The 21,268-nt window shown below is 47.8% G+C and overlaps 1 protein-coding gene across 1 annotated transcript; it reads left to right on the top strand.

Moving 5' to 3' along the window:
* Positions 1–13,100: 13,100 nt before the first annotated feature.
* RHOU (ras homolog family member U) lies at positions 13,101–20,241 on the top strand. The gene is made up of 3 exons (XM_031046215.2): positions 13,101–13,428; positions 14,192–14,250; positions 17,213–20,241. Exons 1-3 carry the CDS (start codon positions 13,101–13,103, stop codon positions 17,666–17,668), a joined length of 843 nt encoding a protein of 280 aa, XP_030902075.2. The 3' UTR covers positions 17,669–20,241.
* The last annotated feature ends 1,027 nt before the right edge of the window (positions 20,242–21,268 follow it).

Below are 21,268 nucleotides of genomic sequence, written 5' to 3'. Positions count from 1 at the left end.
ATATTTACTTTCAAGTAGATTTTTTAATCACTTCAAAGTAAAATTATTTAAATTGTAGAAGACATTTGAATAAATAAAACATTATTCTAAATGTCAACAATGGGAAAATGTGATGCTTTGATATTTGTAAATTTTTCCTTATTACTTTTATTTGAGAAATGTTTGGGACATGTTTTCTTTTGTAAGTCCCTCAAGAAAAACAATAGTTTTAAGGAATCAGTACTTTTCAATTAGAAAATATTTTTTTCTGGAAACTCCTATCTGGAAAAAAGCTGGAAATAGTTAGTGTGAAAGTCCTGCAGGAAGCTTTTAGTTTCAGATGTGTTGTTCTGCTTCCCCTGGTATGACAGAGGTACTTATAATTAGAGTTCAAAGATGCAGTGCAGGTGGAACTAACTACATATTTCCTGACCTTCGTGCCTGTCAGTGCAGGGGTGGTTAGACCACTGTTTACAAACCCAAGCTTAATTCACTCTCATACCAAAGGCAGAAATTAAAACTCCAGAGAGAAATCAGTGCCAGTGTATCACAGGCTTTCTCTCATCTTATGTCTGGCTGTGTTGTGTTCAGAAGAAAGATGCACATAGTAGATACAGTCCAATCCCAGCCCTCCTCTGGTGAGTCAGAGTCAGCTTCTTAGGTCTTAAGGCTCTAAAGTCAGGAGGGAAGGATGGTCTTGTGGCTTAGGATGAGGACTGTGAGTCACAAGAGTTTATTCATGGAAAAAGAAGTGCTCCTTTCATGTATTAGCAGATGTCTCTAATCAGCCTAAGCAAGTTGCTGCTGGAAAATTTCAGCTGTAGGCATGTTAAAGCTGGAGGGGGGTTAAAAAAGCAAAGTGCAATTGACATTTCATAATTTCTGCAGCAACATCTATCCGTAACTGGTTGCCCTGTAGAAAAAGGACACACACCAGGGTAAATACCAGAAGTATCTTAATTAGCATTTCAGGCTAGCTAAACTCCCGTTGATTAAGCTGGGAATGTTGATTAAAGACCTCAAGCTGTGACCCCAACAATTCAGTCAGGTTACTCCTGCCGCTTAGCAAGGCTTGAGTTAAATTGGAAAGCAGGATAGAGTTTATCAGCTCTGAGCAGTGTGCTTCTAGGCAGATAACCTGCAAGCACCTCCCTGCTCAGCCCCAAGTCTTACAGGGGATCCAATAGGTTGTCTGTGTGCTGGTGGGAGATATTAAAGTCTTTCAGGAAAAAACCTAAAAGCCAGCCCAGCTTTGGATCAATCCTCTGGAAATCAGTCTTGCAGTTCATGTAGTTAATGATCAGTTGGTGGGTTAATAGTCAAAGGTGAAGTCAAGGGTGATTAAAGCTTAAGGAAAACCCTAAACTGCTCACTGACTGTAGTCAAAGACATTCAGCTCTTTTCTGGTGGTTACTTTTCTGTCTAGGCTCCCATGGAGGCTGATGAGGGATATTTTAGCTTGTTAAGGCAATAGCACCATAGCAACAAAACCCTAAGAAGCCTGTTAGTTTGGCGCACAGGACCTGTTTTGCATACCAGGCCTTTGATCCATAAGTGTATTTAACACTGCCATTTTTTTATAAGTGTGATGAAAAGGTGAAATAGGTCCCTTGTTCAAGTGGGTACAATTTATTATTGTCTCTTAGCTTTTGAAGGACAAGCCATGCAGAAGAGCTCCAGTCAGGGGAGAGAGGCCTTGAATACAAGAACGTTTATGCTTGGGTTAACAGGGAAGCAAGCTGCACCAGGCTTTGCAGAATCCAGTCCTTGCATTGGGGAAAAAATATGTTTTAATTTGTTAGTCTGCAATTCATGTTTCCTCTGTTCTTTCTCTCATTGAGAGTAGTCTGAGATCCAGGACAGACCGCATTTAACAGGATCTAGCTGTACATCTGACAGCTCTTGACTGTGGCTTCTCACAGGCTCTTGGACTGGCAGCATGACCATGGCAGAGCACCCATGTGTGCCTCACCCACAGAGCTGAGCAGTGCCCTGGCCACAGGCACTTCCTGATATACGGCAGCTGACCATGCTTGCATGAGGAAAGGACCCAAAGGGGTCCCATGAGGATATCCAATCCCATGGGTTTCAGGCTGCTCTTCAGGGACATTCTGGTGATCCACAGGACAAGAGGAGGTGGTCAGTGAAATAAATGGAGAAAAAGTGAATGGAAAGAAAATTAAAAGTGTATGTGCAACAGGTGCATCTACTTCCACGCATGCAAACAAATATTACAGTGAGAGAGCGAGAGCACTGACACGTATCCTCAGCTTTGTCTGGTTTCCTTTCTGTTGTCAATGAAAATCACCATGGACCCATACTCTGTGATAGTCCTCAGACTGTTTTCCAAAGGTATGGTTGAAATAGCAACTCTCAGTAAACCCTAACTGCCTAGAAATAAGACCAGCTGTCCCTGACCATTTCTGACAGCCCTGGCTGTCTCACCTTACTGGAGATGCCTCAGCCCCTGGGGCAACTGCAATATGCAACTGCAAATACTATCAGGAAGTTTGTCCTGCCATCAGTATTGAGCTCCCCATGCTGCAATTTGAGCTCATTACATCTTGCCTTACCTCCACTCTCCACATCTTTCCTTTTCTGTTGCATTGGTTTTATTCATTGCTGCCTTCCCAACCTTCACCATCTTCTGGATTTAACTCTACTTCTGAGTTCTTTTCAAGTGCTCCTTCCTACCCCTGAGCTGTATTTCCCAGAAGCAGCTGAAGCACATTCCTGTTTCCTCTGCACCCACTTTGCTCCTTTGCTTCCCTTCAGGAGGGCTGCCTTTCACAAAAGGCAGCTCCAGAATCTGCAGGAACTGCACCACACAGACATGAAAACAGCTCCACAGTAACCAAGACCTAAGATAACTCAAAGCACGAGAAATAAAGATCTCTGTGTATAGTCACTACCTGGAGCTAAACAGAGATATTCTACCCCTCATATTTTTCGTTAATAGTTGCCCTGGACATTTTTGTTTTATCAGATGGGGAATGACACTTGAGACCTAACTAATTTGTGCCTCTTGTCAATGGCCCTTTATTTCCTTTTAGGTTTTTTTTCCCTTATTTTTCTCTGGCCCTATAGTAATATCTTTGTTCCCTTTGGTAAGCTGGCCACTTGGAGCATTACAACCCTGCAAGGCAGGCCTGGCTATCTTAATATTTGTAACAGCAGCAGCATCCACTGGGATGGCAACAATGCACAGCAGCCAAGGTTCCCTCTGTTAGGCATCAAAAATCACCCTTCTTGCATCAACCAAACCCACCTCCACAGTGACCAGGACAAAAAAAGGCTGAACCTTGGATGAAAAAGTACTTTTTTTCTCATAAAACCAGTTGAAATGCTTTAGACCTTTCCCTCCTAGGCATTTTATTACCCTTGTTAATGACAGGCTCTCTGCCTATACCAGTGCAGGCTAGCAGCAAGGTACTAATAAACTCATAAACAACATGGAGGCAGGGAGCAGGCCCAGGTGGTTGCCCATACAGTTAAATGGCTGCCATTGTCCTTGCATGAGTTTGTCCCAGACCAAGCAAATATTCCCGCAGCCAATGCCCAGACAAATTTCAGGAGCTGGGGTAGGCAAGGGAGAGCTCCTAACAGGCAATCGGGGCACAGTTCTCCTGCTCCAGGGAGAGAAGAGGTTGTACCTCTGGGGATGGCTGGGCATGCCAACGGGTACATCAGGGGCTGCAAACATTCCCTGGCCTGTCCTATTAATTTGTGTAGCTGTAGCCTTGATACTGCGCAGCTTTTAGTAGATTTACTCATTCCAGCATCCCTGCGGGGTGGGGAAGTGCTGCTCAGTCCCTGGGTTTGAGGGGCAAAACAGACCCATGGGGACACTGAAAGGGCAATGTGGCTCTAGAGAAGACTTCAAGTCCCACAGCCCACTTATTTCCCAACCTTCTGTCCCAGCCCCACTGCTTGAAGCCCCTTGGGCTGGTGAGGATGAGCCAGGCAAGGTGATGTGTCCCAGGACTGGTGCAGATACTGAGCTTCTTGGGACCACACAGTGTGAGATGTGGCCACTTCCTCTGAGCTCTGCAGCTGAGATGAAACCCAGCCTGATGAGGCTGGGTGGCTTAAAGCATGTGCTGGGCAAATGTGGTCCTGAGAACACTGTCAGATTTGCACTTAACTTGACCCTTAGGGACCTGAAGGAGCTTAGGCAGAGACCTGGCTCTTCCAGCACATGTGCTTTGACTTACTGGACATATGAGTCCTTGGGGCCTCTCAGAGGCCATGTATCAAATCCATACAGAGAGTTTCTGCAGAGAAAATCAGTTTGGAAGAGCAGAGGGTGCTCAATGCTTTAGATCTGCATTGCCTGAAGTTCCTGTGCTGAGAAAACCAGAAAACAGTTCAGTGTAAATTTTCCATGTTTGTTTTCCCCGTGCCTGTGTTAGCAGTGAGATGATCAGTCTTTTAGCCACAGCGTCATCTGCTCTTGGATCATGTCCATCACCATGGTGTCAGGGACTGCTAACACAATCCGTGTTCATTAATTAAGGCATTGTATGAAAATGAACTGTTTCAGCTACAACTCTATTTTGAGATCAATGTTTCTAGAACCAGTATTATTTTCATACCTGAACAGTCACAACTGGACCTTTTGGCAGAGCACCTTCAGCTTTCCATGGCCAGCTCCCAGGCACAAGCTTAACATCCCTGTGGAGCTCTGCACACCTCGGGTGAGGATTTGTGGCAGGAAGAGGGAGGTGTTGGAAGCCACAGCTCCCTGATGCTGGGGTGACAGGTGACCCTGCCCCCAGCCATGCAGCTGCAATGAGCCCACCCTTGGCCATCACCTGGTGATGAGCTTTGCTATGGCCAGTGGCCAGCCTGAGGCTCCGCTGGGGAGGAATAGATCCAGGGGCATTATGGATCCAGGCTGGGATGTTTCACCTGCATTTATCCCAGCCTTTTGTTCTTCCTGACTCACTTCTCACTGACACCTGCACACGTCCTGGTGCACACGTGGTGGGAATACTTTGTGCCTTTCCCTGCTTTGGGGCGCTGACAGCAGAGGGTGCAGTGAGGGCCTAATACTCACATGCGATGGGGCTGCAACATCGGACCCCACCGAGGAGATGAGACCCACTCATGGCCTTTCTCATTCTCCTTGCTGAGTACTGCTTCTGGTAGGAAAGATGTTTTTCTTGCATTATTAAAACAGCTTAAAAGCAAAAAGAAAACTCAGCAAAATGAAAAGTACCACCACCACCACCAAAAAAATCCATACAAGAAATCTGTGCTTCACCCACTCTTCTCTTAATTAGCTTTAAAGAACATAATAAAACCAGAAAGCAAAGCAAAACCCAATAGAGGTAAGTGGGGCGGGCTGCTGGTAAAACAGCAGCAGTGGGGAGATGGCTGCAGAGGGCATTATCACGCAGACAGCCCCAGATTTCTGAGGTCTGCCTCTCCCCTAAGTCCCATTTTGTGGCAAATCAGAGTAGACAGGGTAATTACTGCAGCTGTGTTTGGGGCTGGTTTAAGAGCTTGTACTTCCCCAGCTGTGTTGTTAGCGCAACAGCAGGGGCAGGCAGCATTCCTGCCAGCACAGCCCAAAACAAGCAACCTTCTGGAGAAACTCTCCGGGTGATTTTTGCCTGTTCATTTTCAATGACAAGTTTCTGAGGAAAACAGTAGTGTCTTAAAACCCACACCTACAGCAAAAAAACCTTGAGGACTTTTCCCTCCTCCTCTCCAGCAAATACTTCGCTGCCTCTTTTACAATGCCATTTCTATTGACGTAAAGCAAAGATAAGAAATGTTTGCCTGCGCTGCCTCACTCAGTTTTCCATGTGTGACTCCTGGCTGACTTGCCATGTGTCCCTGCTGAGGTCTCAATCCACTTTCGTCTGAAAGCGTCTGGGTCCTTGCTTGGCTTATCATGCCGACACAGCTGGCAACCTATTAATCTCCTGCTCCCAGTGCCTTTACTGCACTGGGAAAGCTCTGGTGCCTTTTAGTGGTTTGTATTTACAGCTAACAGAGGCTGGAGCTCGAAGCCCCTATGTCACTTCTCCATTGAAACCCCTCTTCTGAGCTGCTGGAGCCAGGGCAGGTTCAGCATTTTGGTCTTTCTTGCTCTAGCACTCTCTCTCAAAGGTATGGAAAACCATAAAACAGCAGGAAAAGAAGGTTTGAAGCCAGAATCTACCAGTAATTCTTTGTCCTTGCTCACATCTTTAATCTGAGGACTTCAAGACATACAAGAAGTATCTTTTCATACCCTGGTAAACTGAGGCTCAGCTTTCATTCAATAGAAGTTGTCCTGTAAAGCTGTTTTCAGGCACATGAATTCTGCCTGCTCTCTCCCCAGCTAAGAGAGGACATTAGCCTGCCAATGTTACCCAGCAAAGGAGCCCTTGGAATCTTATTCTGTTCAGAAAACTGGTTTAAGCCAGGCTGGTCAAAACACTGATGCGTGAAAATAAACCACCCTGTGAGGGTTTGCCTTGTAGAGATGTGCTGGTAGTATCATTCTGGCAAGTCTTTCTAAATCCAGCTCAATCCTCAGGCAGAGGGAGGTGTGTGAGCAGGAAAACTGGGACTAGAATGGCAATTTCCTGAACCCAGCCTTGTATGCTGGCCAGGCGACACTCTGGCTGCTAACAAAATAGTTAGAAAGGGACTCACAGGTAGAGATGGGACGCTTGAAAGGCAAAAAATAACTTACAGAATGGCTGGCTTCAATGTCTGATTATGCATACCTATTGTGTATGGCCTGAAAACCTGGGAATTGAAGGTTTTCATCTTGTCCCTGAAAAAGAAGTGTAATGCCTGGGTAAACTGTCTTCCAGCATCCCAAACCTGCTTACAGTTCCTGCCCCAAAGCAGATTTCTGGTGGGGTGAAGAACAGCATGCTGAGAAGCACCTGTTCCTCCCCAGTTGCGGCTGCCAGGGCCAGGGAGGTGGCTGGACTCAGTGCTGAGCTGGGTCAGCTAAGCTGGGGGATCAGGGAGGTAACTGGGAGCCTCCAGGACAAACACTGGAGCCAGTCTGGACAGCAGGGTTTGCTCTGTATGAAGTGCACCATGTTCTGTGCTTTCCTGTCTTTGTGTTACCAAGCAGCACAGAAAAAGATATGGCTTTTCCCCCTCTGCTAAGCTATCCCAGAGACAGCTGTGGATACTGTCCTGTGATGCCTTCCCTCAAAGTCAGGCAGCTATCAGGAAAGAACAACTTGCTCACTTTCAGTAAAACTGGCATTTGTGCTGGCTCTTTCCAAGCCTTTTAATCCCCACCTAGCAACTGCTTTCAGAAAAGGTCTTTAAATGTGGAAAGGGAAAAGGCTTTTCAGCAGTGGCCATGGGGTTCTTCCAAGTTTGACACCAAGAGGAAGCAGCTGGATCCAAAGAAGATAACACTGGGACCAATCATAGTTTTTCAGACTTTGAGTAACCAACTAAAAATGCATGGGTCAAACTGTCGGTGGAGACAGGTCAGCATGGACCCATTGGCTGGCCAAGCTTCACTGGAGAGGGTGAGCACAGAAGCGAGTGTGGGAGCATCCCTGCAGAGCAGATAGGTCTCTCTGTGCCCCTCACCTCCCAGCACTGTTGACAAAACTACCCTGTTAGGAAACTGCTCTCACCCCTCATGAAACATGGGCTCATGCAAGGACACATAAGGCCCAGCAAGAGGTGCCCCTGGGGACAGCCAGTGGTGGATGGAGTTCTCCAGAAAGTACTGATCTCTGTTTACCCTTTCAGGTGACCATTTCAGCCCAATCTGGGCATATTTTACAAGGACCATATGCTACCGTTCAGGTTTATGAGGCTGTTCAGTGTCCTTTTCAGCAGCTGTGACCCCAGATCAGCTGAAAAGGATTTTGAAAGTGAGATAAAGGGCTCACCTCCCACAGTGGTTCCCCTGCAGAGGCACTACAGATAGGAGGTTAGGGTTAATTTGTTTTCTGAATTAACAAAGAATCTGTGAGGCTTGAAGCAATTGTGCTTTATTTTATTTCGTTTTTTTTTCAGGTTGATCTCAACAATCCTTTTTGCCTGTGAATTTCTGCTTGTCTGTTCTCAATCAGAGCTTAGCTGGAGGGGTGGTGAGAGTTTATTGTGTTAATGTGTGCCACTCACTAATCCCTTTCCCCAGGTAGTGAAAACTTCCCTGAGATGATATCTTGGGTGATTAAAATGTTCTTTAAAAAAAGCCCTGGGAAATATATAGAGTAAAAGCAGCAGCATCTTGTACTTCCCTAGCCCTTCCTCTCCTAGTTCTCAAAGAACAGCCTCAAAAGCACTTCTCTTGAGTCAGAACAGGTCAGAGCCATGCTTCATAAAAGCTGCCTTTTCTTTCCCAGGTTGTTGCCCTTTCTTTGCTCCCTCAAGCTTCCCTTTTCTTCTCTCTCCACCTCTCCTGCCATGGGCCAGCTCAGCTTGATCCTGCTCTTTGGAAAACGAATGGGTGTATCACAGCTGGTTTTGTTCCGACAAAGAACAGGATCTTGGTGACAGCCCTGCAGAGCAGGCTGTACCCTTCTCTGGAACAAGCAGCAGTGCATCACGTCATGCTCGGACCACACCACCTCACTCCCTCGCCTCTCTCTGTGTCAGGCTTTTCAAGTTTCTACAAGGAAAAAAGCTTTCATTCTACAAGGCCAGCATCCAGTTCGTATTTGCTATATCAGAGGGACAACGATAAGGTAGGATGTAACAATGACCTGCTTCAAGTCTTGATAAAATAATTTCCTCTCTCTGTCATTTTTCTTGAAGCATAATATTTAACTAATGTGAGCATGTAAGATAGAGCAGGAGCTTTTCTGTGAACTGCGTGATAATGCGACAGATTCAGCCCAGAGACAGACAATTGCCACCCTGTTGACCTATGTGGAGCTAAGCCTGTTTATCCCCCAGCTTAGAGCTCTGAAAACAATTGGGTTAAACCTGTAAGATGTGTGCGTGTGATAGGGTTGAGGCCAAAAGCATTGGAGACAGCGGCTATCTGTTACAGCATCCCTCCATTAATGCCCCTCAGCCCACCGCCAGCACGCCTGCCCGGGAGCTGCCTTGACTTGCCGCTGTGGTGCAAATGGGCCCCCCTCCTGCAAAACCAACCAGTTAACTCATCTTCTTACACAAAAGGCTACTGTATTTGATAGGGTACATTACAGTATAGGGCAACCATGCAGCTCTGAATCCACTCACGCCCCCCTCCCAGAGCACACACAATGCAGACAGTTATAGCTATCTTGGTGGAGCCTACTTAGCTCAATGAATTGGCTGTGTTTGTCTACTGAAGGTGTTTAAAAATGTGCATGTGGCATTTTTTGCTCACAGCATTTGCATGAAGAGCTTTCTCACACCATCTTTTGATGCTGTTTAAGTGGATTGTCACCCAGAGCATACTGCCCGCCTTCTCATCTCCCACCTACAGGAGTTTCCTTGTGGTTGTGCATCTTTTCTCTTACTGAGTTCTCATTGTAGCATTGATACAGGCCATGGATTTGCCATTTGTCACTGCAGATAAGAGGTGCCAATGCTCAGGAACCTTTGTGCACTCCTCAGTTGTGTCATATTCTGTCCTGGCATCAGAGATCACAGTACATCTGCTCACCTTCACTTGTCACACTGTCCAAAACAGACAGAAATTCATCTGCTGACATGACTTCAGCATGCCATGACACAGTGTTCAAGATGGCCAAAGCTGACCAGCATACAGTATTTCCTGCATTTACTGTATGCTGACTTCCAGAATCACATGCCATTCCACAGTACTAATGAGGTATATGATTTATGGGATGCCGCTGAGAGTAAAATATAGTTATAATTTTAGTACTACTTTTATTTCTTTCTTTCCTTGCATAAATGTGGTATGAACCTAATCTGGTCTATTGTCTTTTCTCCAATTTCTTGCTCCCCAAGGTCGACAATTCCTCTGGATTTCTAGAGATGGAAAACTACTGACTGCTGGGTGCTGGCAGGAGAAGGGTCACAAACATCTTGTCATGGAGACGGAGACTCCTCTTGACAGCTCTGCTCCTCAGGCAGAACAGGCCTTTCTATCAAAGCTCATGCGTGTGTGAGACAGCTTTCTTGGGGTCTGCTTAGAACCTGAAAAATCAACTCTCAGAGGGAACTAAAGTCTTAAAAGCCATGCCTTTTTCCATTATATGTGCCTTTTGTTAGCATCGCCTTGTTTTGTGTAGAGACGCAGATGTGCATACACTAAGAACCATGCAAAATAAAAATGAGACTGGCTGGTAAATGTGGCTCTGCCCCCTGCACAGAGCAGTAGGGACCAAATGTATCAGGCATAACAGCATCTAGTCTCCATGCTCCATGAAGCTCTTCAGAAATGAATGAATATGTTATTCCTTGTCTTGTGTAGATCCTGGCTACCTTCGAACTTTCACTAGAGTGTTTTGTTTTCAGTTCAGAAGGGACATAAGGCTCTGCAATTCACCCGTTCTCCTCTTGGCTTAGGTGAAGCGAAAGAAGGACCCATAACAATTTTTGGTACTGGGATCAGTACTTGATTTCAATCAGGGGTGTGATTTATCACCTCTATCACTCCTACATCAAGCTGTGGTTCACTGTTGAAACAGTACTGCTGCTCAAGATGTTACCACACTATGGGTGTGGTATTATGTTACCCCTAATGGGTAGCTCTGAGCCCCCTCACCCATTACAGCAAAACAGCCACAGAAAGGCTTCTCACCCCTTTCAATGAAACATCTGCTGGGCTGAAGCTGCCTAATACTGAATTAAAAATGGTGACTGCAACCAGGTGGCTGTGGAGCACTTACCCTTTAGGGCTCTGCTATGGAGGCAGAAGCCCCAGAAACAAGTGTAGCAACGGGCTGCTGTGGTGGTAACATTTCTAACAGCTGCAGCTGTGTGCAAAGTAAGCCTGCACCTACACACCTAATGTTTTCCCCTTTCCCAACAAGAATAAGCCAAATTTGCATTATCCTGGCACAACTGCACCCATACTCTGGGGAGTTAGCTGCAACAGCATTGTTAAAGCAATTCAGCTTTTCTAAGTGCACAGACTATAATTACACTAAATTAAAATAGAGTGCTTTTGTTCTAACCTAGGCCACGAGGACTTGCACCAAAAATAACCAAAGGTATGAATTAAGCCATTTCTGTTATTTTAGTACATGCCTGAGCACAGGCAGGCTCCTGCTCCATCCCTTCTGGCTGTCGAGCCTGGCAAAGCTCAGCTGCCTGGGTCACCACCTCTTCTCAGACTTCATCACAGAGGGGTCAGTGAATGAAAGCACTCGATGGAGAAAAGCTTCTTGCTTGTAGTGGGTGCCCTGTGATGTCTCTCTCTGGCACTAGCGCCCATATCCGACAGCACCGTATCCCAGCTGAAACCAGGACATTCATTTAGGGGAAGGTAGTTCTGCAGGACTGGGGAGTCTCACAGGAAGGTCAGCAGTTCCTAAGGGCCTTGAGCATGAGGGACACACTGAGCCTCTGTGCTCTGTTGGCTCCTGTGCTCCTTGCAGGGAGTGGGTGCATGTTGCCACTCCAGTGCAGTGATAAAGAGCTTTTTTTTCCCCAGCCCTCCAACTGCATGCACAAGGCATCTAACCTGGAGTCTTCTCATCTACCTTCAGACAGGGAGGACCTTGCCTCTGGCCCTGCTTTGAAGTGCAATGTTGTCATGGTGAGCCACTGTTCCCATAGAACAAGCCAGGGCACATAGGAAAGCAAGATCAGCTGTACTGAGTGCTTATTTCCAAGAGGCATGAGCCTTGGTAGGGTCTTTGGTGTTCAGACTACAGAGCCCCAGGGTTTATAAAAGCAGGAAGACCATAAGCCTCACAGTCCTGACCTTTCCATCTCTTGCTGTGAGCATGGGACAGGCTGTTGGCGTATGATGTGTAGCAGGTACCACATGTTGTGGGTATGAAAATAGCAGCATCACGTGGGTTTCCAGTTAAGCAAGTGAAATAGGGAAACTGTACTCCAGATTGCACCAGGAGCTTGGTGACGCTGAAAATGGTAAACTGAAATCTCAGCTCTGCTACACTGTTATCAGCACTGCTTTGGGTAAATTAAGATGCCTGTACTTGCTGTCTGCAAGATGAGGATACCAACAACATCTACATCCCAGGTGCTCCAGGTGGCACTGTTCATGTTTGCGGATATTGTTAAGGGCCCCAGAAGAAATGTGTTAATAATGTTCCCAATTTAGGGCAGAGCCAGTCTTTTCAGCAGCTTTTAATTTTCTGTGTTCAACCTCAAAACTTTTCCACGTCTAACTTATTTCGACGGTGCTAAAAGCATAGTCCCACCTTTCCCACAGCACACGGCCCAGTTTATCCCTCCCTAGGCTGCAGATGAGAGATTAACGTGTAGAATACTGCTGGGTACATAGTAGAGAGAGTACTGCTTTCCAGGCGAGCGAGGGGTACAGTCCCCCCAGCACTCCGCAGGTAACTGGGGACTGCTGGCCTCGGAGCGCAGCCGCACCAGGGGCAGCCTTCGAGCCCGCAGGGTAGCTCTCGGTCCGCAGCACCCCGGTAACGCAGTGTACCCGCAGCAGTCCCGCTGCTTCCGCAGGGCGGCGCGGGCAGAACGCGGCCACCGGCAGAGGGGCCGGGCAGGAGCGGGCATAGACCCCGACGGTGGGGGGGAGAGGGCCGGCGCGCCCCCGTCCCAGTAGCCAATAGCGCTGAGCGGCGGGGCGAGGGAGCCAATGAGGAGAGCGCCTCGCTGCGGGCTCCCCCCCCCCTCCCGCCTGTGTGCTGCCGTCGGGGAGGGCAGCGCTGAGCACTGTGGCGCCGCCTGCCGGGCGGTGCCATGTCATGCCATGCGGTGAGGCGCCGCCTCCTCCCCGCGCAGCGCTATGTCACGCGGAGGCGCGGGGCTGGCGGTCGGGACTCGGTAGCGCGGGGCGAGGCGAGCGCAGTGCAGCCGGGATCCCGCCACCGACTGCTGCGGGAGCCGCCGCCACCGCCTGCGCGCGGGAAGAGCCAGGGGCGCCGGGGCTGGCTTCGCGGCGGTCGCGCCGCGCCTGCCGGCCCGCCGGGACCCCGCACCGCACGCCCGCCGCCGCTGCTCCCCGCCGCCCCTCGGCCGGCGGCCCCGGGCCGCGCATAGCCCCCCGGCCGGCGGGGCTCTGCGTCGCCGCGCGGATGCCGCCGCAGCAGGAGGGCGAGGCGGGCTACATCAGCAAACCGGTGCCGGGCGGCTGCGAGGTACCGCCGGTGCCCCCGCGCAGGGTGCGCAGCGGCCGAGCGGCGGCGGCGCTGGGGGCGGCTCTGGGTGGCCGCTGCCGGGCGACGGGAGCCGGAGCCGCGCCCGGGGCCGGATCTGGGGCAGGAGCGGGAGCCGAGCCGCGGCGCAGCATCAAGTGCGTGCTGGTGGGAGACGGCGCTGTGGGGAAGACCAGCCTGGTGGTGAGCTACACCACCAACGGGTACCCCACCGAGTACATTCCCACAGCCTTTGACAACTTCTCCGGTAAGCGCCAGGAGCGGCCATGGGGGCACCGGGATGGTGGGAGGGGGTGTTGCCGCTGCCGGGAGCGGCGCGTACCGGCTGTGCCTTCCTTGGGGCCGTGACGGGGGTGTGAGGGGATGTCCATCTTAGTTATTTATTTGAAGTAGGACCGGAGCGTGTTAAGAACTCCGTCTCAGGGAGCAGCACCGGCAGATCTCCGTGTAACGGGGCCGGGCTGGCAGCTGGTGTCGCGCCCAGCAGTGCGGGCAAAGTCGGGCTTTAATTGTGTACTCTCTGGTCTAAAACTCCCAGCTCTCGGCCAGATGGGAAGCGCCTAAAAGGAAGGTTTACACACGTGCCTTATCCCCCCCATTACAAAGGGGGAGGTTCAGGGGTTTTCCTTTGGCTCAGCACGGGGGGTGGCGGTGTGTCCCGGGCGTGTTGAAGGTGTACAGGATGATATAAACTAAACAGACTAAACCCTTTGTGGTGGAAGAAGGACCCGTACGGCTGGGCTCGCTCTCCTGCCACCTCTGAGGGTTAGTGCAGTCTCTGCTTGCCACATCTCTTTCTGGGAAATGAATCGGAAAGCCCTGAAGGCTTGTGTGTGCCCAAGTGTTAGCGACGGACTTCCATCTCTGCTCAGTTGTTAAATCTAAACTAATTGAAGATTATAAGAGCTGAAGGATGGTAAACCTTCTTTTCTTCCTTTTTCTTTAATTGAAAACGTGTAAAATTGGACTCACCACACTTTTCCCCCCTCCCTCCTCCTTTCTTTCCAAAGCTGTCGTGTCTGTCGATGGCAAGCCGGTGAGACTTCAGCTCTGCGACACAGCTGGTCAGGTCAGTGAAGCCACTTACTTGATTTAACTGGCAGAGGGAGGGGAGAAGTTGTTGCGCAAAGTAGTCCTGCTAATGACTTCATGGATTTGAAAGGCTTCCCAGTGTTTGATCATCTTATTAAACTGCTATCATTTTCACTGCTGCTTAACTTGCTGTTCAGCCCGGCGTCTGTTGAAGGATGGGGGACCCCAGTATAAGGGCTGGGCACAGGCTGCTGCTCTGCTTGCTCAAGCTGTCGCTCTGCTTAGCCTGACTAGAGAGGCTGAACATATTGGGAATTCAAGGGCCACCTGGTTTTCTCTTTGAGCGGTTGTTGCCGTCTTTATGTTTGCTAAGTATCTGCGGGTTTAGGAATTACAGTATTTGGGATGTATGCATGCAAAATATCCACAGCTGTAGGTGTGTGGAGATAGTGAGCTTTTGAAGGAGCAAGAGCTTAAGGGAGAAAAAAGTCCTCCGGGGTGTTGCCTGTGGAGTCTTCATATTTGCCATTCCCACCCCCTTAATAAGTGCTGCCACCCCAAAGCCAAGAGTTGAGGGTGGCTGATGCCTCTCAGCTCCTAGTTTGCCTGATAAGTGAAAAGAGATCATTTCTTACTGCCTTGTGTTTTCTGCCAGTCCCTGGCTTGTACCACCCTGAGCAGTGTGCAACACTGCCTGCTAGGGTGGATAGTCAAAAAGTACCCAGAAGTGTTTTGCTACCTACCTGGTGTTTCAAGACAGTGGGATCTGGGTTCCTGTGCAGCTCTGTGGATCCATGTCTATGCCTTCCCAAAACCACCCTGAAAATCTCAGTGGCCTTAACATACAAACCTATTTAGGTGAGTTGTAATTGGGCGCCCTACTTAGGAAGGGGGTTTGAAGGGCTGTGCAGTCCTAGACAGCAGTGTAGGACTCCCATGTGCCCTACAAACCAAAGCTGAAATCCTACAAGCACCCTTCTGCAGGAGTGGAACTGTCCCATGATTTTGTGACCTGCTGAGGGTGGTACTACACCAGCTGGGGCTGTACGTGTTTGTATGCAAAGCGTGGCAAGTGAAAATTGCCATTGGGTGAAAGGCAGCGCCTGTGAAAACGTGGCTGCGAGCTGCAGGAGGGACAAGCAAGCCCAGTCACCTCTTTGCTGCTCTTAATGGTTAGGATGTTTGCTCTGGGTTCCCAAGTCCAGCCGGAATGGGTAGAGTCACTGCTTCAAAAATGAAGGGGTTATCTAAACAGACAGAAGTCATCCTGAATAAAAGATACCTCAGCTGGGTACTTCAGTAAACCTGCTGCTGTGAGATGGCTGCTGAAGTCTGCAGCTAAACAAGCACTCCAGTCAAGAGAAATTGTATTTCACCATCACCAGCCCAACGAAGTGCAGAGTCCCTGCAAGGAGGTGCACCCACCACTGAAACCACAGGAGTGTACTTGGCAGTTTATATAAAGGGCACTATTTCATCTCAGTAGAAACCCTTCAGATCTCGATTTGGCTTTCAAACTCATTGAGTCGAGTCCTTATGAGGTTTCTCATGTAGCAAGCAGAGGCAATTATAAGGCAAGGTGCCTTTCTGTAAATGCCCTGTCATTCAGAGCAGCATGTCTTGATAAAAATGGGCCTTCTCTTGAGCCAGGCAGTGAGAGCCTGGTTTCCTCTGAGGTTTAATCTGAGAATCAAGAGAGCTAATGAAGCTTGCTTTCTCGACTTGTGTTTTATAAATTGCTGCCTCTCTTTGAGATACTGGTGGAAGAAATTCATTTGTGCAGAACAAGACTTCTGAGGCTTCCAGGGGGTTTTAAACTGCATATCCTGGGCCTCTAGAGGCTTTAAAGCAAAATTCCACATCTCGAAAATTAACATGGAACTTGCAATGTAGCAATAAAGAGATGTTCTCAGCGGTGTGTGTTCTTTGCACTTTCAGTTCAGAGCTTCTGAGAACATGGTCTGTTTTAATTAAAACGTCACTGCCACTGAGGCAAATCCTACCTGTTCAGGCTGCTAGTGTTACCCTGCTTTTATCCTGCTGTCAGCATAAAAACAGCCTGCTTGGAGTTAACCCTTGCTTCTTGCTGCATTCTTGAGGATCAGCATGCCTTTGTTACCATGAGGTGTTTGGCTTTTTTGTGGGTATTTCCTGAAGCTGAAAATGGCCTTGCTTTGCTGGAGTTTGCACTAAAAGGGGCGGGGGGAGGGAAGGGAAGGTAGACTGGAAGACCTGTTTGCAGTTTGTTTGATGTGGCATGGGTGGGAGGGAGGGAAAGGTAAAGCTCTTACTCTATGCCATTGGCATGTTAAGCCCGCACATTGTGAGTCATTATTGCTCCCATCAAGTTTAAATCCCTAGGCACAATGGCAGGGAAATTATTCCCATATCCTTTAGGATGTTGTTAAGCAGTCACAAGTTCAGAAGGTGATTCTAGGAAAGGTACAAGGTATTCTTGCTGCTCTTGCCTGTATCTGGAGGTAGGGGTGTCAGCAGAGCAGCTTTGAAGTACATGGGTGCTCCTCTTCGAGGCTGCTCACTGACTCACCCCTGTAAGAGATGGACCTGTAGAAAGTGCCTTTTCCCTTCCAAACTTTCATGTTTTGGCTTTTTTGTGCTGTAACCTGCTTGCTGTATCGTTTCTCCTTTGCTGAAATAGGACAGAGAGCCTGTGTACAAAGAGCTAAGGAAATATTTAAGCACTCAAAACAAGCCACAGCATTAGGCATAAAATCTCAGCTAGGTGGGGAAGCCACCACCTTGGTCCCATGTGCCCAATGGTGGCAGGGTGCCTGCTGGCTAGCAGTCGTGAGACCTCAGGCTGGGTACGGGGATCTTCTGCTTGTAACACACCTCGTTGGGTGGTCTGGGTGCTCATGTTGAGATGTCTCTTAAGGTGGCAGTGGTACATGATTGTCAGCTTCCCCAAGGGTCAGGGGTGTCCTCTGGGACTGATGTGCTTTTTCCATGGGATGCTAATGCAATTTTGTTCCATGCAGGATGAATTTGACAAGCTCAGGCCTCTGTGCTACACAAACACGGACATCTTCCTGCTGTGCTTCAGTGTGGTGAGCCCTTCGTCCTTCCAGAATGTGAGTGAGAAGTGGGTTCCTGAAATCCGGTGCCACTGTCCCAAGGCCCCCATTATCCTTGTTGGGACGCAGTCGGACCTCCGGGAGGATGTCAAAGTTCTCATTGAGCTGGACAAGTGCAAAGAAAAGCCTGTCTCAGAGGAGGCTGCGAAGCTCTGTGCCGAGGAAATAAAAGCTGCATCCTACATCGAGTGCTCTGCTTTGACTCAGAAAAACCTCAAGGAGGTCTTTGATGCGGCCATCATGGCTGGCATTCAGTACTCGGATACCCAGCAGCAACCAAAGAAATCCAAGTGCAGGACTCCAGACAAGATGAAAAACCTCTCCAAATCCTGGTGGAAAAAATACTGCTGTTTTGTATAGGGGTTGCAAGGACCTGAATGCTGCTCTGAGGAAATCAAATAGAGGCTATATTAGCTGAAATCTCATTCTGTGTCATCCCAAGTGTATAGTGTAGATCTGTATGTATGTGTATATGTTGCTACTGGATAACTCAGCTGCCCTTTTGAGGGTGGCAGAAGGATTCTTAGTTAAATAATTGCTATAAATCAGGTCTGGCATACACTTTGATTACTAAAACCTCTTGTTAAGGAAGAAAAGCACCACATGTCTGAGGGTAGAAGGATTTGTCCAAAGGATCTGACTTCTTGCGTTATGTGTGCAACAGAGAGGAGCACACCAGAGGCCTTTGCTGCCAGAGCTTCGCAGGAGGAATGTATGAGCAGTGGTAGAAGTGTAGAGCTCCGTACTTGGACGATCAAAGGAAAAAATAACACTGTGCCTCCTAACTGATGTTTGTAGCTTTAAACCCCCACTCCTGCTCTCTTCTCCGTGTCTTCCCAAGCCAGCGCTCTTGGGGATCACTTTAAAAAGGGCATGTGAGAGGTGTAATCTATACACAAATGCTACGGTTGGAAAGGTCATGAATATACCTTCAGCATGTGGTGAGGGAACCTAATCCCTTATGGAGCTGGTATCTCATTTGTCACCTCCTGACTTTGTGAAAGCCCTTTCTGTCCTCCTTCTCCTGCCCTTCCCAGGAAGTCGAGTGAAAGCCCGAGAACATGACCAAGCTTTAACTCGCCTACCTCGAGCTGGGGCGAATTCCTCTGTATTTTTGCAGACATGACGACAGTTCATCTATTTCAGCTGAAAGGAATGTAAATGCTGTTGTGCTGGTTATTTTTTTTTCTTTCATTTTTAAATAAGTATCTGTGCAGCAGCACCTAAACCACATCTGGCTTTAAATCTACAGGAAGAATTTCAGGATGCCCCTCCTTACCTTTTAAGGCTGCTAAACAAATAACAAATCAGGCAGGTTAAGATTTATAACAAACTGGACACTAGAAACTGAGGCTGCTGTGTCCTCTTTATGATGCTGTTTTCAACCAAGTTCGTTTCCCTTCTAAAGGCAACAGTTGCTTGTGGTTGAATCTCATCCAGGCTCATAGTGGTGAAATTTGCTGAAGCCACCCCAGCAATTTAATTGATTGGGTTTTTTTTTTTTTCCCAGACCAGTCCAACAGATTAGCTGAAATGTGCCTAAAATGTAGCTGAGTGATCAACACAGAGTTGAATGTGACCTATTCTCTGACTAAATCTGGTTCCCTCTAAACTAAGCCTAATTCCAGTCCTGGCAAGCTCAAGTGACCTGAGGGATAACGTGACTCTCTGCAAGAATCAGTATTTTAACATATCCTGCAGAGAACATTTAGTTTGTGCTGTCTGTCTGTCTGTCTGCCTGCCTTTTTATGGCCCTGACTATGGGATTTTTTCCCCTGGATATTTCAAGATCAGGTTATATTGGTTTTTTTTCTCCTTCAGCCATAGCCTTGAAGTGACCTTTTTCATAGTCTTAAACTAAACTGCAGTGACAGAAAGCCAGGACCCTTTTTTCATCAGAAATGAATCAATGCCTGATACAAAGAAGAACTGTGGAAGCCATTTGAGTTGATAAACCCGACCATGGTTTACCTCCTGGCACATTAAATAAAATGACATTATGTAAATGGATTCTGGGCTGTATTGGCATAGGCTCCAGAGGCAGTATTTTTTCCTCCTCTACATTGAAATGAGTGCAGAATGGGTAATGTTCCATCGCAGAAAACTTGAAAATGGGATGGAAATCTTTACCTAGGGCCTAATTCAATAAAAATGTGTTGGCTTCTGCACTGGAACAGCTTAGAAAAACAGTTTCCATAGCACAGAAGCTGGATGCATTTAGCTTAGTTGCATCTGATTGGGAATGGTTTAATGTTTACTGGTCATGAAGTTAACATCTGAGCCTTTATATTTCTTACTCAAATGCTTTGACAGGATTTCAGATATGCAGTCATACTGTCATCTTGGAGAGAAACATAAAGGCGTATTTCTCTTGGGTGCTTTGCTTCTCTGTAAAATGGTCTTGGTGGATCAAAAATGTGGGTCTGGGAAGGAGACAAGCTTGAATCTGAGCAACTTTCATTTGCAAAATCAACATTTCTCCTGGAAGATCATCCTGCTTTGTATCACACCGTACTGGAAGCAGTAGGTTCTATTTTATACACAGCCTGTTTCATAGTCTGGAGTAGCATTACTTTTAAAAGTAGCCAGCTGTGACTGTTTCTGAAAATGTGATGTATATACAACTTGTTATAGCCCTTTACTAGGTGTGTGTAAACTGAGTCTTATAACTTTACGAATACTGCTCTACACGGAGCTACACAGGGTCTAGGTTTTAGAAATGACTTTTAAAATCATCAGTATTTTACGATGGCAAGCGAGGGGAAGATAGCGCAATTGAGAGAAAGATATCTCTATGTAGTCTATAATCTGACGTGCCTTATTAAAAAAAACACCTCTCTTCTGTTTTCTAAGTGTAGGCTATATTCTGAAAGAAATATTTCATGTGAGAATGATATAAATGAGGTATTTGGAAATAAATTCTGACCTGTGTATGTGTCTGCCTCTGCTGCCTACTCAGGGAGGCTGGAGGACAGTCCCTGGCCATGCACCACACTGATGCCTGGGGCTGTGAACCTGGTGCCCTGGCAAAGTGCCTCTGGTTTAAAACTACGGGCTTCTCCCTGCCTGCCCTGTCTTCAGCAGGCTGGGCTGGGGGGGAACGGTATGATGGGCTTCATTACATGCAGGCTTGTGCCCCTGATCATCCTTGCAGTGCAGGAGTGTCTGACCCACCAGCGGGTCCTTTATGGTGAGTACCTGGTGTTGAATCCCCACTGCTGTTGCTGTAAGAATCACTACCCATGTGTTTGGGTGCTGATGGCATGAAGTTGGGGTTTGCTTACTAGAGACAAAGTCACCCCACATTTGCATGCTGATTTTGCAGGAAAAAGGACTGTGCGAGCTGAAAGCCCAGATCCTGTCTTGCCAAAAATCACTTTGCTACCTGTGGGGCATTGCTTTCCTGCTGGGGCAGGATGCTGTCCTACACATCCCAACATCTGGACAGGGCTGATGCAGTTCAGATCATCCTTTACGCCAGGGTGACTCTGTGCATGTGTGTGCCACTGTGATCAAAAGGCTCCTTCAACTTCCCTGCTTCAGATACTGGACCGGCTGGCAGCTGAGACTGATAAGAGCACATTGAAGTAAGACTGCTGCACATAAGGTTTTCCAGGAATGCTGAAATCGCTGCCGCTTTGTGATGGATGGAAGTTCCCAAGAGAGGATTTTGTTTTGTTTTGTATCAAATTAAAGTGCTCTAGGAAAAATTGAATGTTTTTTTTTTCCTTTTTATGGAAAAAAATGTCACCTTTACCATTTCCCCCTTAGTATTTTGTGCATTGGACATGCCTCTAGGGTCTGATTGAGGGTTGACTAGAACTGAGACATTGACAAATACGGCAGTTTGGTAGAGGATATCTAAGGAAACTTAAGCACACTCTTACTTTGCATTTTATTTTCTTCCCAGACCTAGTTACTGCTCACAGAGGGGGGAAAACTGCTGCAGGGGATGGCCTT

This window comes from Melopsittacus undulatus, chromosome 3, assembly GCF_012275295.1.
Source record: "Melopsittacus undulatus isolate bMelUnd1 chromosome 3, bMelUnd1.mat.Z, whole genome shotgun sequence".
Classification (NCBI taxonomy): domain Eukaryota; kingdom Metazoa; phylum Chordata; class Aves; order Psittaciformes; family Psittaculidae; genus Melopsittacus; species Melopsittacus undulatus.
Note: the sequence above shows the minus strand (reverse complement) of the source record. Positions and strands in the feature narration are given on the sequence as shown.